Genomic DNA, 17615 nt, shown 5'->3' with positions numbered 1-17615 from the left:
AATCTGTAAAATATGTATATTAATCAGCTAACTATAAGCTATTACTGAAGAAGTTTTCAAAAAATGAAAAAAAAAGAGCAAATACGTAGCAACATTACAAGAGGATTATTTCCAAAGTTCTTATGGTTGAATACATTTAGAAATATTGAATGTTATCTTCAAAAAAAGAAAAGTATTATCTTTTTTGATAATAGAAGTATATAAGCTTCTGAAAAAAGATTATCTTATTCGGAAATACTGCTATGAAAAAGTCGGATCTCCGGGGGCCTAACCGTTTCAAGCCACAAATAGAACGGCTTAATCTTTTTTTGCTTCAAAAGTTTAAAGTCGAAAAATCAAACTGAAAAATCGAATATTTCTTTAACAGGGGCTAACAGAACACACAATTGAATTATTGACAATTGAAAAAGGAAAATGAAGTGTGTTTCCGAGGTTACACTCCCAGATTTTGGTACTGCACTATTTCTAGAACGGGAAAGTATTAAAAAAAAACCGCTTATACACTTCATATTGCAATAACGAACAAATTGCAATACCTTTCAAATTTTTGATTTTTAATTTCCAAAAAGTTTTGATGCTTGGAGAGGAAAAACCTATTCGGGCCCCAATTGAACTCTTGGTGTTTGAAGATATTCTGACAATTGCTGAATGCTCCAGTGTTAATCAGGAAGTTTACACAGGCGATTTTTTGCGGGTTTAAAAAACTGAACTTTTTTTAATTGTTGAAAAATGATTGTACAAGTTTGACCAATTTTAAAAAATAAACTGATTGCTAACAATCTCATGTTCGGCTCTGGTGCATTTTTTTGGTTATAACTACATACATAGAGACTCAGTATGAACTATCAGAATGTTACACTTCAGTTTTCTATATCCACCAAAAAGTTCCGGTGTCAGAAAAACCAATGACAAAAAAAAATCAAAATTCTTATTTAGATAATTAGTTTGATTTAATTTGAAACTTTGTTAATAAGAAAAATGATAAAGCTGGCGTTGAGACGAAAAGGAAACAAAAACGAACATGGAACACGGTTTTTATATGTGGGGAAATACAGACAAGAAGAATATGCAAATCGTGGACAAAATCGGGATGTTTGCGCTTGGGAACAATACAAATTTTTTTCAGAAAGTTAAAAAAACATAGTATAAAAAATTGACACTTTTGAGGTTGGGGCTTGAATTTCATATTTTAACAGGAAAATTTTAAAAAAAAGTCGTTTGAAACGACGAAATTGTTTAAATCCAAGTTCTGTGAACTTTGGCGATTCACGCTTTTTGAAAACTATGGAACTAGCAAAATGTGTTTATTTCTTCCTATGCGTTTTTTTCTAATTGTAGTTTTTCAAAGGAGGTGAAAAAACAGAAACAGCAAGTCTACCGTATTCATCAATAAGTTATGAAATATTCATTCAGCTTATTGTATGCAAGAAAAACAAATAGAAATCAATAAAGAAAAAAGACAATCAATTCAAGAAAATCAATAAAAAAAAGAGAAGAATATAAAAACTGCGGCATTCGGCATAAAATATCATAAAACATTTTGACTGGCGGAGAAGCAAACCGTTTCGTTTTTATATGGACAAAAAGCCGTGAAAAACCTTCATGTCGAACAAGTATGGGAAACCATTTTTCCATACGCAAAAATCTAAGAATGAGAAGAGTTAAAGAAATTGAAGAAAATTCAAAACCATTTTCCAATGAGTGTTTTTGGGCAGACTGAAAGGATGAGTTCAATGCCGCCAATACAATGCGTTTTTCTGTAGATCAGATCGTTGTTTTTCCATGAGAATTTACAAATTTTTAAACCATAAAAACTAAATCAAAACAACTATAGAACGCCTACTGATTTTCCAAAATTTTTATCGTTAAATAATACATTGATGACAACAAAACCATTTGTTTAATTCGAAAAGCAATAATCTAAAAATGTTTGCAGATTTTTATTTTGATCATCTTAACCCATCACGAATGTATTTAGACCAAAACCCTACTGACGATACATTTAAGACAATAACCCTGGGTCGTACAAGTCGTTTTTAGATTAATTCGAAAGAGCGTTTTACTTACATTAATAGCGGGGTTGGTTGATGTATTTGCAATTTTGGCCGAAAAAAAAATCACAAACTTTCCAAACGAGCACAACTTAAAAACTAGAAATGTTATCGAAAAAAACTTAACTGATGAATTTTTTTTCCCATAGTTACGTCTACTCGTATTCAGTTGCCACGACGAAAAAAAATACAGCGACCGACATCTCCCGAGCCCGTTTTCGACAACGTTTACTGATTCGACCGTATCTCAAAAACAAAATTTTTTCAGAAAATGTTGTTAACATAAAATAGTATTCATACTGTTTGTCATCATTTGTGTCAATTCAATTTGTTCTGAAAAATCCAACAAAAAAATTAAGAGAGATTAAAATTGAATCAGTGAACGTTGTCAAAAACGGGCTCAGGAGATGTCGGCCGCTATATTTTTTATCAAGACACTGGTAAACAACTTAAACAAGTGAATAGGAGTAAACGTAATCATGGGCATTTTTTAAAGCTCGCCGGGCTAGACTATAGACTGAATAGACTATGGGCATGAAGATATTATAGACTATAGACTGAAAGTATACTGCTCGTGCTTTTTTTTTCTTTTTCCAGCACAGACGAATCATTGGCCCAGCACTTTGATAAACTTCCCTGCTCACTAATGACGCTGTTTTGGGTAGTGCCAAAGTATTACATTAAACAATTTTTTAAAGAAAACTATAAATATTTAAAGGTGGAGTACCGTATTTCGAAACTTTGCTTTTATACAAAAAAATGGTCCAAAATTACCAAATTTCGTAATAAGGCGTTTTGAAAATTACTCAAAAAAAAGTTATAGCCGCTCAAAGTTTTGGAAAAAATTGTCAATTTTTAGCAGTCTCAAATTTCGGTACTCCACGTTTAATTTCGAGGTTAAAAAACCTAAACAAAACTAATGAAATTTCTGATTCTGTATCATGGGAAATGTAAATGAGAAACATTTGAGATTCAAGCGGTTTGGTCATTAATCTTATTCTATTTTTTTAATCTGAGACAACTTGTTACCCATTTCTCCTTCAATTTCTTAATGAAAAAGTGTTTCACAGAAAATCCCGCGCATACCTTTTGTGACATTTTGTCACTTTTACATATTTTTTACACGAAAGAATTCTTGAAAAACGTATATTTATTTTATTTGGGAAAAATCAAAACATTTTCAACCGAACTCGATTAAATCAACTTCCAAATAATTAGAACATTTTACGAAAAGAATAAAAAGTGAAAAAAAACAAAGATAATGGAAACGCACTCTATAGTGCAATTCAAATTGAAATTTGGCACAAAACTGTAGATTTCTCGATTTTTATCTTGAAGCAACATGAAGTGGAGTGATTCTGACAAGTTCTCACCTTTTCCGATAAGTTCACTACAATATCTGATTTTTAGCAACACATGAACGTTTTCAAAAAAAACTTCCTTACTGACGCTACACAAAAACTGATATTATTTTCAATATACATGTTTTCAAACCGGCTGAACACAAATTTTGGATGCTCGTTTTTCAGTAAATTGGAAGGTATCATGTAAAATTAAAACGTTATACTAGTTTGCTTCAAATGTATAAGAAACAATATATGTGCTCATTTTTTGTTAAATCCAAGGTAGGCAGTTGTTTACCCGCAACCATGTCCCCCATAATTATGGCTCACCCTGTACTTATTGTAAGTATTCGGTACTTCATATACATGTAATTTAACTCGTTTTCAATAAAATGTCAAGTGAATGGGCTTCTTTTTTTTTCAAAGAAACTACAATCGACCTACCTTTCAATTTCTGAACAATCCGAATTTTACAAGGGATTTATAACTTCAAGTAATTTTAAAACTGAAATAAAGCCACAGTTGAGGTATTTGATCTTTGATCAATTTTAGAACGTTCAGGGCATCCCACAGTCTCATTGTTAAAAAAAACTTTTGGAAAATTTATAAACACTCGCTTTTTGGAAAAAAAAGTTATCACGTAAAGTCGAACATGGACTAACATCAAATTGGAAAGAGTCTGTGTTGAGTTCAAGTATTTTAGAAAGGATTACTGGTGAATGATTTTGTAGATTTTTGTTGGTTGGGTAGCAATGAGGCTAACACTTTTCACAATAGCAAAAGCTGCGTCTTGACTGAAGAAATTGAGCATTTCGTTCAAACTTGAAAAAAAAACTTTATCTAGATTTGCAGAAGTTCCTATGTCAAACTGTAGCCACACACGGACTGTAACAGGGAATCTCAGGTCAAAACAGACCCCAGCCCAAATAGAAGTGGGGCATCACGTTGTGTCAAAGTGTCCCATTTTGGTTTGTTCTACGTAGATCTTCGAGAAATGCTGGAAAAGAGACGCAGACTTCTCGACTGATTTTGCATGGTTAAGAGCGTGCTGATGTCACATTTTTTGGGCAAAAAATTCCCGCAATTTTTGTAGATCAAACCGTAATGGAACAGTCTGGCACCACGTAATGCATTTCATATGTGGTTTTTGTGTTTTTTTAAACTGTTTTTGGCATGTAAACGCTGAAAAATTGTTAAGTTCTTAAAAAACAGTTTAATAAAACGTTAACCTCTGAACTAAATTCTTCACAGATTTGAAAAAAATAGAAATTTGTTTCGTAAAAAATATGAATTCAACGTAGTTTTTATACATTTCCTCAAACAATGGTTTTCAAATGTGATAGTTTCGACACCTTACTGAAAAGCTTCACTGTGTTAAAAAATTATTTTTGGCAAAACGGACGCTTTTATACGCCGAGACGCAGTGGTTTGATCTGAGCAGCAAAAACAAAAATTCAGCCTTTTCTCATCATCCGTTATTTAAAAGCGAAATGTTGCAACATTTTAATATTTTATTTTGAAATACCCTTTTTTCTCTGTAACTTGTTTGTTTTTTTCCACAGAAAAAAAGCCTGCAAAATGAAAAAGTGACAAAAAACTAATTAAACCCCTCCCTGAAAAAACCGATAACACATCTTTCCAAAATTCCATTTCGTTCCGTCACCCCTTGAGCTCATACGACCCTATTTTGCACAACACAACTACTTCCTCTTCGTGACGTCACACCCCACACTTTTTATTGAAAAATTGATGAACAAAAAATTCTAAAAATTTATTCAATGTTGTTAACAAAGTTGGAATTGTAGGTGGAGTGGGAACCCATGGGTTTCGTGTCAGAGTAACTAGAATATTGCAATGATTTGGCAGAAATTGCGAATTACTACATAAGAAAAATAGACATCGGGCTGGCTTGAAGTGTTGAAATCAGAGGAAAACGGGGATTTTTGACAAAAGTTGCTTGGGACCATGAAGTTTTTGTTTGGCATTTTTGTATCGGTATTAAATTTGAAAAATGAAAAAAAAACTTTTTTCTGGGAAAATTCTAATTAGCTACAATGTGAACGATTTTGCGATCATTCAAATTTTGAGTCGGACGGTAGTTTTTCTTGATGGGACGCTTCTCGATGTCCTGGACCTGACGGAACAACTCAAGTTGATCGTGGGTGACGGTGACTGGCTCGGTGAAGATGGTCCAGGTGACGATTTCCGAGCATGGCGGGGTGGTGAGAGATCCTTCGTATCTGAAAATCAAACAATGAATGCGACTGGAAATATGTTTGTTAGATCGTCTGAAATATTATGCTATTGCACCTGCATAAACTGTTCAGGCACTGACTTCAAATGTGACTATGAATCAGGAGTAATTGAAAAGTGTGAGATTTGAGCATTTGATCTCTGGCTTCATTATATATTTCAGGTTGGATAAACTATGTTGAGATCAAATAATCATATTAATAGCTGACATCAGTCACGCAAAACCTTTAAAAGGTTTCCCTGTTCCGATTCAATTTAGTATAAGAATATTCAGCTAAGATTCCTTGATCTTACCTCCAGAACGACCTCTTGTTTGCTGGCAGCTTCTCGGAAAGCCTAACATTCTCCACACGAGTCACTGTCTCCGGATTGCAAAGTTTTCCCAAAACACGCTCCTCATTCGACAACGCCTTTCCCTCTTTTCCAAGTTGAAGAAAAACACCAACAACGGCTAGCTTGCCGGGGTCTTCAACTCCCTGGTGGACGAGATGAAGCTCGGCCGGATAGCGGAGCCCACCCAGCGTGTGCTCGGATCCCTCGTTGTCATTCTCTCCCCAATGGAAGTGGTATTGCACGAGGCGGTAGACCTGATCAAGGCCGCCGCCGTAGATTTCTGGGTGTTCCGATCGCAGCTCCGGGGTCATTTGAACTGGAATAAGTAAAGTTAAGCTGAGTTATTTTGAAAAATTAGTTACCAGAATGTCCATTGTTCACAATATCTCCTTGAATAGGATGATCATAATTGACAAACTTGATTCCATCATGGGTATCCTTACGTTCAACCTCTCCCAAATCAATGTTGATTGGGGATTGATGCTGTCCAGTGGGCCAGCGATTGGGTCCTGGAATTAAATTTAATACCATTTGTTATTAATACAATACTTTTTTCGAGAAATAACTCAATCGTTATGTTTTTCTTTGCACGTGGTGTCAGACTGTCTCGTTGCGGTTTGATCTATAAAAAATGCGGGAGTTTTTCCGCCAGGAAAGTGTGACGTCAGCACACTCTTAACCATGCAAAATCAGTTGAAAAGTCTGCATCCGTTCTCCCGCATTTTTCGAAGATCAAACCAATATTGGGCACTCTGAAACCACGTGTTTTTGCGAATTTGGACATTCTAATACTTCTCAGTTTCACAGAGTTATTACTGAACTGAAAATGTTTATATGTAGCAGTCCATGTTATAGGGTGAAATTATCAATATAATTTAATTTTTGATCATTTATTCCTTTTACTGAGTAGATAAATGCTACTGAGCATAACTAATTTTCGAGACACTCAGTTAAGTTTTGAGTTCAAAAAACAGCTAATTTGAGTCAACTTACCACACTCATCATCATCGCAGTAGCTCCAGTGCCCTGTCATCTTTGTTGGAGACACTCTCTTTGATGTGGAGCAGAAAATGTGATAAGAGAGTTCTGCAATTTGAGATTCAATTTTATTAGCAAAAACGTGGAAAAGGGCAAAGAAAGATAAGACTTCCGGTTCAAACCACAATTTTCCACATTTTTTTTTCAAGTATTTCAACTCAAGAGTGTCACTGAAAATTGAAAAAAAAAGAAGAACATTTGGGAAAGGAATAAAAAGAGTGGAGGCATGCCGAAATAGGCGGGGCCTGGTGGGTACTGCTGAAGATAAAATTGAATAAGAAAGCTGAAGGATGGAAATGAAAATATTGTGTAGAGACGCTTCTTCTTTTTTTGTGCTGGTTTTCTACTTCCTAGTTGCTTAGCTCTCTACACTTCACAACGAAAATTTCGAAGAGTTTTGTTTTGTATATTTTGTGGACAAATATGTAGGAGCAAAATAGTTGGAAAAAATACGAACGAAATTTTTTGACAAGCCTCTGGAAAAGCGACGCATCTTCTTCGTCTCCAGCTGAAGATGACATCGTCTGTGTGTAGCTCTGTGTTGTGGAACGACGGGAAAGATGTTGTTTTGTTATTGCCCACGATGCCGTCCAGAAGATGATCAATGCTTTTTTAGGAGACGCGGGAAGCTAAGAGGTCCTTGTCCCCTCTTTTTCCGTCTTTCTCGAGTACCTAAGAATCATGAACTAAGCTTTAAACTTAAAAATAAGAACTTTTGTGCTTGTGCTTTTTAAGTCATGGAGGAAATTGTTTCATGACGATTTTTGGTAAAATTTTTTTTGTAGTAATTGAGTACAGATATAATTTTATTTTTTTAAAAACGGGTAAACAGTTTCATCGCCTAAAGATTTGCAATTTTTTTTCAAAAAGTTATCTTTTTTTTAAGCATATGATCAAAATTTGGAGCTACTTTACGAGCTTTGAACACTGCGAAAATGTAAATTAAAATTATTTCTCATCAAAATTTAGAGTCAGTTATGGCTGGTTAAATTTTTTGTGATAACCTAGTTCATTTTGGGCATTAAAACTGAAAATGTATTCTCTCAAAGTTTAGAAAATAACTTTGTATTTTTAAATATCAAAAACCAAAAATTTCAGCTTCTCAAAATTTTTTTCATTTTGCCAGCTAATTTCAAAACTTGATTTTTCAAGTTCATACAACAATTTCCTCATTGACACCTACCTACATTCACAACACATTTACAAAACACAACTCAAACCACTGCACCTGCATGCAATTTCTCAGGAAAAGCTGCTCGGGAAAACTTGAAAATTCTCACGACTACTGCTCAACATGAAGTGCAAAATGATGAGTGTTAGAAAAAAAGAAGACTGGTGGAAAAAAGAAGATGACGTCCTAGGAGCAGTTTTGAGTAAAATGGAGTGAAAAGTAGAAATACCTAGGGTTTTTGTCTCCTCTTATTCTTCTTCGCGCTTTTTTTCTCACTTTGAAACCAAACAAAGAAGGGTTCTAGGAATGTGAGTGGGTAGGGGAAGGAGGGAGAAAATGCGGAGTTAGGTTTAGAGTAAGAAATTATTAATATTTCTTAGAAAATATTGAAGCTCTGAAAACATCAACGATTTTCAATAATTGTTGGACATATAGTTTGAGTCTAAAACCGCAAAAATGTATCAGAATCATACAGTGCGTACAAGTTCTATACGCCACCCCCTAAATTTATGCATGTGGGCACGTCTGAATTTTTTAGAAGAATTCTGCTGATGCCATTTGATTCCAAATCCTAAAAAACCTATGAGCCTGAGTTTTCATGACCGTACCTCAAAAACTAAATAAATTAGGTCTCACATGAAAGTTCAAGACTGGAAAATTCTAAAAAGAGAAATGTTCATTTTCTCAAACATCAATGAGAAGCTTGATCAGCAAACATGGAAATTGAAGAAATTTGACCCTCCAAAAAAATCCTGATTCCCACTTAATGTTCAAACTTTAAGAATCGAAAAACAAGCGAAAATCAAGCAAATTCTATTGCAACTCGAAGTATTCAACTATTTTATAGCCCGACACGTGGTTCGGAGATTATCGAGTTTAGTGGTGAGAGGAGTCAGAAGCCGTGAGAGAGAGAAAGAGCTTTTCATATATCTTTTGATCTCGGAAATTGATGGAAGAGGAACACGGAACACTGGAATGCACGTTGGAATTTATGGAAATTTTTTGGAAAAGTTGTGACATTGTGGCATATGCATATTTAAATTTTTGGATAATCTCAAGTACTCAACAAATTGGGATTTCGATTGAAATAACCTGAAAACATTTTTTGCTCTTTTTTCAGCTTTTACGTATTTTTTGCGAGTGAGCCAAAATTGAACAGATGTTCACAAAACTGACACTTAATTATATTAAAACCCTTGTTAAAAATTACTTTCTATTTGAAACCCCAAACTATATCTTTTTTCAGAGATGTCTTGAATACAAGTTCAAAGACTTATTTTCCCTTATCAGATTATCCTAAATTATATATTACATATATTTTCTCTTGAGGGGGTGTCTAAAAAGTGATCTCCCATCAAGTGCTTCTTTGTCATTTTTATTCTCTTCATATTTTTATTCTCTTCTCTGTGCCATTTCCGCATGCTCCATCCTTTTGTCGCTGACTTCTTCTTCTTTTTTATTTTCTTGCTCTTCTTGCTCCAGAAACAGAGATCAAGAGCAGAAAATGGCCGCAGGGCGGTGGGAGGAGAAGGGGGAGTGATGTAATGAGAGCACCGAGCACAACCTGATGTGTTTTTTAATTTTCTTTTCTGATTGCTTTTTTCTTTATTGTTTTTGGTTTTCAGATTATAAATTAGAGGGGTTAAATTGTGTTTTTAAATTATTGGGACTCTGAAAAAATTGTAAATTGGAGAATTTAAAAAAATTTCAAAAAAATTGGTACTAGAAATTGGAAATAAATGCCAAAACTATGAAAAATTGTTTCAAAAGAGTTTGAAAAAATTAAATTTTATTTAGATTTACAAAAAATGAAACAAAAATCACAATGTTATGGAGATTCTAGAAAACGAAAATTTTTAAAACTTTTTGAAATTTCTTTTTGAAATTTGTCTTTGGCGTTTTCAAAAATTTGGCGTTTTGCATACTAGCAAATTTAAAAAATTGAAATATAGTATTTAAAAGTTTTACAAGTTACAGAGCTACAAAGCTCTAAACTCCACAAAACTCCAAAGCGAAAAAAAAGCAAAATCAAAAATGAAATGCGATCTATGTTTGAGAAAAATTTTTCCCGCGGGTATTTATTTGACAGTTTCGATGAATTTTGATAAGCCGATGAAACTGATAAGCTCGTGAATCACACAAGAATGGCAAATAGGAATTTTGAGGAAAGGAATTAAAAAAAGAAAAAAAAATCTGCAGAAAATAAACATTTCGAAACATGAAAGCGATGAGACACCTCATTCAACATAGTGCGAAATTAGATCTATGGTTTAGTGGAAGAGCGGGGGGGGGGGGGGGGAGAGGGCAACAGCGGATTGGAAGAGGGGGAGGGAGACCGGAGGGTAAAGCTTCGAAATGTAAACACGCGGCTGTTCAAATACTTGTATGTACATGTGCATTTTTGTCCAGAGATAGACATAATTTTTGTGTTAACCCCCCATGGGAACTTGTGTGCTCAATTGAAAGAAAACAACAGGAAGCACAAAGCCAGAAATCAAAAAAAATTTTCACGTGCTTTTTGTGGGAAAGGCCGGCGGAGGAGGGGAGCGAAATTGGTTTGCCGAGCCTATTCAAAATTTATTATAAATTTTCAGAACGGCTTTTGACTGCACCTGGAGCATTTAAAATATTTAAAAAATTTAAAAAATTATAAATTTTCAGAACTCTTTTTCACAATTTTCGAGGTTGTATTTATTAATAAGGGGGATAATCTTTGAGGAGCGTGTAAAACAGGGGTGTGCGGCAAATCTGCCGAATTTGCCGAGCACCCCTATTGTAAACCATGATGAAAAATATTTTTGTGCAATCAAATTTCAGATGGTTTTTTCGATAAAAACTTTTCGAATTTCGAGCATTTTTTCATGGCCAGTATTATTCAAAAATCTAGTTGAAAAAAACTGATAATTTTATTATATTTTTTTCTCCTCAAAGTTCTGATATTATTTTGAACTAAAGACAAAAATATTTTAGAAAATGTTTGATAAAAATTTCATAAAAATTCGGAAAAAGCGTAGTTTGCAATTTAAAAAATATTTACAGCCTGGTTATTTGAAAAATTACGTCTAAGAAAGCCTAAAAACAAGCCCCCAAAATAGACAACAACTCAATTTTTCTTTTTAATATGGCTGAACCCGGAACATAAGGAAAAAATAATAAATATTGTTTTCAACGTCTTGCTTCAAGTTCTGGAATGCCGAAGAATGTATACGAAAACTGATAATAAGAGGCTCCCAACAGTTGGTCTAATTTGATGAATTAGTTAGCTGGTGTAGAAGTGAAAAAGCATGAAGCCTACACAACAACAAGTTGATAATATTGAAGAGCCCAGTCTTGAGCACAATAACGAGAAACTGGGAGAAAATGAAGAAAAAAGAACTCCTTTCTCTCTTTTTTTTGCCATTCCCAAATTCTGTGGTCCGGAACAATTGTGAGAGCCGCCAAGCAATATTCTTTAAGTGCACCTTTCAAAACTTTTATTGTTGACGTGAAAAATGAAGTAGTTCTAGTGTTTTTTTCCGGAGATTGAGAAATGAGGAACCGAAAAAAGTTTTGGAAATTTTGGGGAAAAGAAATCCGAGAGTTCTGAATTTGTTTCTGCACTGCATGCATAAATAAAATAAACAAAAAGAGCTCAAGATTTCAGAATTCAGGATTCCATGTCAAAAACCACCAGATGATGAGAAACAAAAAATACGAAGAATTGCTCGAGAATTTGAGCAAGTGACGCATCAATTTGCGACCCCCCCCCCCCTTTTCCTCACTGGACTCAATCTATCATGACGCTTGGCGTTTGATGTTTGAAATAAAATGTGTGCTCTAAATGTTTAATATATTCAAGAGCATTGATAGCTCAAATAGCTTTAGAGGTAAAAAATGGGAAAAAAGTACGAGTTTCTTCTGGAAATGATGATAATCTCTATTTAGTGAGAGGATAAAAATCATTTAAAACTGCTCGATAGAAATGGGATAATCTTTTTCTGTTGGTTTTTTTGTTGCTTAGATTTTTTGGAATTTTTTGGAAAATTAATTTGGAGTCTTGAAACATCAATTTGTTTTTTTTCTTTTTAAACCCAGATTTTATGTTCAACTGAAAGTTTATCGACAAAACTTAACTGCTACTTTTTAAAATTTCGACTCAAAATTCAGCCAACTTTTGATGATTTAAAACGTTTTTAGAAATATACAAACTTTCTGCAAAGTTCTTCGATATTTTTATTAGTTGATTAATTCAGATGTTTGCATAAAATTTTACATAAAAAATCAAGTTTGTGGCAATTTTACAAGGCTCGAAAACTTGTATTCAAACTTCTTTTTTTTGTTCACGTGGTTTGATCTTCGAAAAATGCGGGAGAAGAGACACACACTTTTTCACTGATTTTGAATGGTTAGGAGTGTGCTGACGTAACTATTTCCTGGGGGAAAAATTCCCGCATTTTTTGTAGGTCAAACCGCAATGAGACAACCTTTCACCACGTGCTTGTTATAAAAAATATATATTCCAGTGGAGCGCACTTGCATACTATACTACTTCTTTCCATTTTTTAAAAAATATTTTCCCTATTTTGTTTTTTTTTTGCAATTTCAACGAATTATATAACTCAACTCAAGGCAAATTCGGTTAACTTTTTTCAATCAGTTCAAGATTTTTCAAAAGTTTTTTCACTATATTTCTACTACTTCAGAACAAAATTTACGTTTTAAGCGATTTCCCCAAGTGAGCATTTTATTTTTTATGTCATTTTTTTACCATAGACATATTGTGGCCATTTTCATTGTTTTCTCTTTTTTCCAATTTCGGCGAAAGCCATGGCAAAGCTCGTCCCATTTTTTTCTTTCAAAAACATCTCAACCCTCTTCTCTTTCTTTTGACTTTTTCTGCCATAAAAAACAGAAAAAAAGCGAAATAAATGTTAAAACTGGAATTTAAAATTTGGAATATTTTTCTAAGTTGCTGTAAAAACAAAAAACAAACATCAGAAGCTAGTTGGCATAAAAAAGACTTAATGGAAAAAATGGTTGGTTGAATGAAACAAGAAGCGCACTTCTTGCAAAAAAAAATCCCTGGAGAATGAGAATGGACTCGCAAATCCAATTAAGAGCATTTGTTCCACTCATTTATTTTATGGATTACGGTAGTTTAGTTGGGAGAGCAATTGAAATGAATGGAGTTAAGAGCTTAAAAAGGGAAAACCAATTTGAAAGTATTAGCGGGTTATTTGAAAGAGGGAGAGAAGAAAAAATGAATTTGCTTCGATTAGAGAAATTACGAATTTTAAATTAGTTCAGAGTGCATTTAAAAAAAAATAAAAAAATGTCATTTAAAATATATCTAGGTACTTTTCAGAATATATTTTGATTTTGAATTGTTTGATAGCGAGATAATGTTGAAAAATTCCACGCATCAAAATTTAATTGAAATTTATAAAGCTATTTTAAAGGTGGAGTACCGAAATTTGAGACTTTGTGGTTTTACGTGGACCTCAACTAGTGTCGGCTGCACATTTTTTTGTTTTCTACGAGACGCTGCACAAATTTGTTGCGCAGAACCAAAGATCATACGAATAAGTGAATAAAAGTTGAAAAAGTAACTAATGAATAGCTTTTTTTTATGAATTAAATATTTTATGAATTAATTTGTTTTTAATACTGATATTTAAAATTGTATTAATTTTAAAATTGATCTGTCAATTTTTTGAAACATCAATCTTTGAGCTATATCTTGTTTACTTGAATCCCAAAATGAGAAACATGATCGCTGCGCAAGACAAATAAATTCTAAATTAAATAACCAGAATACTAAACCAATTATCGAATTTCTAAACCGCGAGTCTAACAACAAGTTCCGACTTACATACATAGCACAAAAATCAGGTTGTGCAAACGTCGGAAGCCCTAATTCCATGGTCCTTCGCCTCGCGTCCGCAAAACCAGGAAATACACGCGCAGCAGGAGAAGAAAAACGCGGCAAAAAACTGCTATGAATAGGAAATGATGAGAGCACGAAAAAAGAGTGTACTCGACAAATGGAGATTTCTTATTTTCAAGTCATCAATTTCGGTGCAGCGCGGCTCTTTTGGCTGACAGAGTGACATTCAGGTGACAATCGAGCCATTTTTTCAAAATTAAAAGTTAATAACTAATTTTTTAACATCAAAAGTGTCATGAGCATGCTTTTTGAAACAAGCAACCAGTACATCTACGAGGATCAAATTTTCAACCGAACGTGAGATTTTTGCTGCTCTTCTAATGAACAGTGAACTTTGCAAATGTGATATTTCACACCTAACTTGATGTATAAGATCATATGTATATGCAAAAACGTCATGCAAAATCAAAGCATAAGTACGACAAGGGTACATTAGATAGCAGGGTACTCGGGAGGTTCAATTTTTTTTGAGAAAGAATTTAAAATATGCAAATTTGCTAGCGATTTTCAAAATGAAAATTCAGATTTTCAGACTGTTTAAAGCTGGCACTTTTTTTTCAAATTTAACTTACAATTTTTAGTAGTAGTTTGTTAAAGGTGGAGTACCGAAATTTGAGACTTTGCTGTTTTAGATCCAAAATGGTCCAAAACTACCAAATTTTGTAATGAGACGTTCTGAAAATGTTTCAAAAAAAGTTATGGTCGCTCAAAGTTACTCAACATTATCGCAAAAAATTATTTTCTTCTCAAAAAAAAACTCAAAAAATTGGATATTCAAATGGCAACCTTCAACGACCACTGAAATTTGAAATTGATTACAAACTTCTATTTAATAACTATTCTAAATTTGCAGATAACGTTTATTAGAAATTTTAAAAGTTCTACTTTTTCAGATGTCATATTAAATTGTAGGTTTAATGAAAATAGAAAAAAAATAGCTCGTTAACATAATATGTTGAAACTTTTTTACCAAAAAAAAACTATAAAAAGCTATTAAGACTTTTTGAATGACTTATTTATAAATTAAACTTTAAAAATTTATTATTCAGAATCTAATTACAAATTTTGATAAAACTCAAGTCAAGTATTTTTTAAACTGTGCGTTTTAAAGTATTTCATTTTGATTTCATTGAATCTTAAATGATTTTAATGCAAAAATCACTTTTGGATTACGTGAATAGCCCTAACACACTAGAATCAAATAAAATTTTTAACGTGTTTCTTGGAATAATGAAATATTCTGATAGTTATAAAATTGAATTGAGCTTGATGAAATTTCAAAATCAGATTATTTTGATACCAATTAAACATAGTCTTTATCAGAAGCTAATGGTATTTAAATTTTTTCAAGATCTGTGTATGAAGTAAAGTTCATCAAATGTTAGAGATGTTACCCTTTGTAATTTTAACTATGGGCTTTAAAAATTTGAAAAAAACGTGTTCAGGCAAAATTTAAGCTTTAGGAATCGTATTTTTTCTAGCTGGAGAAATAAGTGAATATTATATTATATTTGAAGCTTTTGATGACTAATTTTATTTCCCATCTTGAACTTAAAAACGCGTAAACCACTGTCAACTTTAAATGAGTTACATTACGGGAATCTTTATTCATTCAAAAAAAACTCTGGAAACAAAGGTTGGAACAAAATTTAATATGCAACGCGCTTTTAGATTTTATTTATTATTCACGTATTCGAAAAAACAAATGCCTGATAAAGTATTCAAAACCAGATTATTTCGGTTGTCATTCAATTTGGAAAACATCTGCTTTAGTTCTTACGTTTTTTCAGGATCTTTGAATATGGTAATTGTTTGAACTTGACTCGAAAAAAACTTTAAAATTGTGTTTGAACCTCCAAGTACTTAGTGCTAGACACAAGCAAATTATAAATTAGAACAAAAATTCCGCACTCACCTCCAATAAATCTAATTCCTAATTTGCAGCAAATTTTGAGAAAAACTCGGCAAAAATATCTGAAATAACATTGTGTATCTCGGGTCAAATGCCAACAGAAAAACCAATCGAATGCACCACACAACGGATAATGGGACTCTGAAGCAAAAAAAAAGGCAGAAAGAGGAGACGGGATGTGAAAGTAATCCGGGGTAAAAGTATTTCTGGAAATGAGTAACGCTCTTTTTTTAAAATTAATTTTTTCAGAAAATTGAAAAATAGTAGACTTTGTAGTAGATCATAAGCACTTGTTACATTTTGATAGTCAAAATTTTTGTGGAATGTTCCAAGTCAACATTAAGGGCTCGGAAAAGGTAGCGGGAAATGAAACGCGAAAAAAAAATGTTGACTAGTAATAATGTTAACCAACTTTGTTCTAATCCGCTTTTACTTTAATCTTTGTTTGAAAAATAAGAGTTGAACGCCAAGATTTCTAAAAAAAAAAGTTGATTGATAACCACCGAATGCATTTTGTTCACACGACCAAAAAAAATGCGAAAGATGTTTCTATAGCACCTGCTTCATCCTTTACTCCTTTTTTCTATTCTCATATGCCCTGAGATCAAACCACTAGGCGGCCGGATAATAAAATAATAATAATCATATAATAAAATGAAAATGTCAACGTAGAAATGCAAAAACTAATACTTTGTAGTAGAAAGAATAAATAAATATGAGATGTTTCTGGGAAAAGTTTATTATCTTTATTTGATGATTAATATACAATTTTTCAAAATAAGTTGTCTTTGTGCTCAGGTTGTTCCGAAAAAATATTATGTAGAATTCTGTACAAGTTATTTCAGGCTTAGAAACTGATATTATTTACAATTTGATCAAAGTCACAAATAAAAATTCTAGACAAAAATATATGTCAAAGCAAATTTGTCATGGATTCCCAAGGGCACATCATTCATTGTAAAAATGCACATGATAAGCTAGGTAAAAACTCCGGTCACAGCGTTTTTTTCAAGTTGGAGTTTTATATTGTACATTTCTATTCAAAAATCACAATTTCTACGATATGAAGTAGACTCTGATTACAAGAAATTTTAGATGAGTGTTGGTAAAAGTACACGGAACTACAAACATTTTTGAGCGAAAAGCTATCCAGAGTGATTACACAGGTGATATATTATTTGGAAAATAAGAATGCGACACTCAAATTTCACAAACTTTTAAACTTCAAAAAGTTTTATTTCAGGATCACAGAAGTGCGCAATGTATGTACTCATTCGTTTTCAATAATTTCATAGGAAACACAAATTTTACAAATTTTTTAAAAATAGCTAAACTTATGAAAAGGAAGTAAAAATTTAAATTTGAATAACAATAATCGTTTAAAAAATGAAAGAAACCATTGAGTTCTTCGAAACTGCCAAATTAAAGCACTCAAAATGGCATTATTGAAAAAATTTTTTTAACCGAATCAGAAAAGTTCAAAATGTAACATGAAACAGGGAAGTACATACGTGAGAATTTTGATATGTCTAGGACAACGATCTAAATGAGAAATAGTTCGATCAGAATTTTGATTGTAAAAAATGTG

At 32.8% G+C, this 17615-nt stretch overlaps 1 protein-coding gene and 3 non-coding genes across 4 annotated transcripts; 3 read left to right on the top strand and 1 right to left on the bottom strand.

Annotated features, from left to right (window-relative positions):
• Nucleotides 1–5149: 5149 nt before the first annotated feature.
• On the bottom strand, nt 5150–7066 carry cah-3 (Putative carbonic anhydrase 3). The gene is made up of 4 exons (NM_001383694.2): nt 6974–7066; nt 6343–6489; nt 5942–6296; nt 5150–5634 (listed from the first exon to the last, which is right to left on the bottom strand). The coding sequence occupies exons 1-4, from the start codon at nt 7011–7013 to the stop codon at nt 5436–5438; spliced, it is 741 nt and encodes a 246-aa protein (NP_001370788.1). The 5' UTR covers nt 7014–7066; the 3' UTR covers nt 5150–5435.
• Nucleotides 7067–11369: 4303 nt separating this feature from the next.
• On the top strand, nt 11370–11576 carry K05G3.6. The gene has a single exon (NR_072878.1). It is a non-coding gene; the product is annotated as an Unclassified non-coding RNA K05G3.6 (non-coding RNA).
• A 2150-nt stretch (nt 11577–13726) lies between these two features.
• On the top strand, nt 13727–13747 carry 21ur-12252. The gene has a single exon (NR_072877.1).
• Nucleotides 13748–15376: 1629 nt separating this feature from the next.
• On the top strand, nt 15377–15397 carry 21ur-14875. Its single transcript, NR_072876.1, has one exon.
• Nucleotides 15398–17615: the final 2218 nt, after the last annotated feature.

This window comes from Caenorhabditis elegans, chromosome X, assembly GCF_000002985.6.
Source record: "Caenorhabditis elegans chromosome X".
Classification (NCBI taxonomy): Eukaryota; Metazoa; Nematoda; class Chromadorea; order Rhabditida; family Rhabditidae; genus Caenorhabditis; species Caenorhabditis elegans.
Note: the sequence above shows the minus strand (reverse complement) of the source record. Positions and strands in the feature narration are given on the sequence as shown.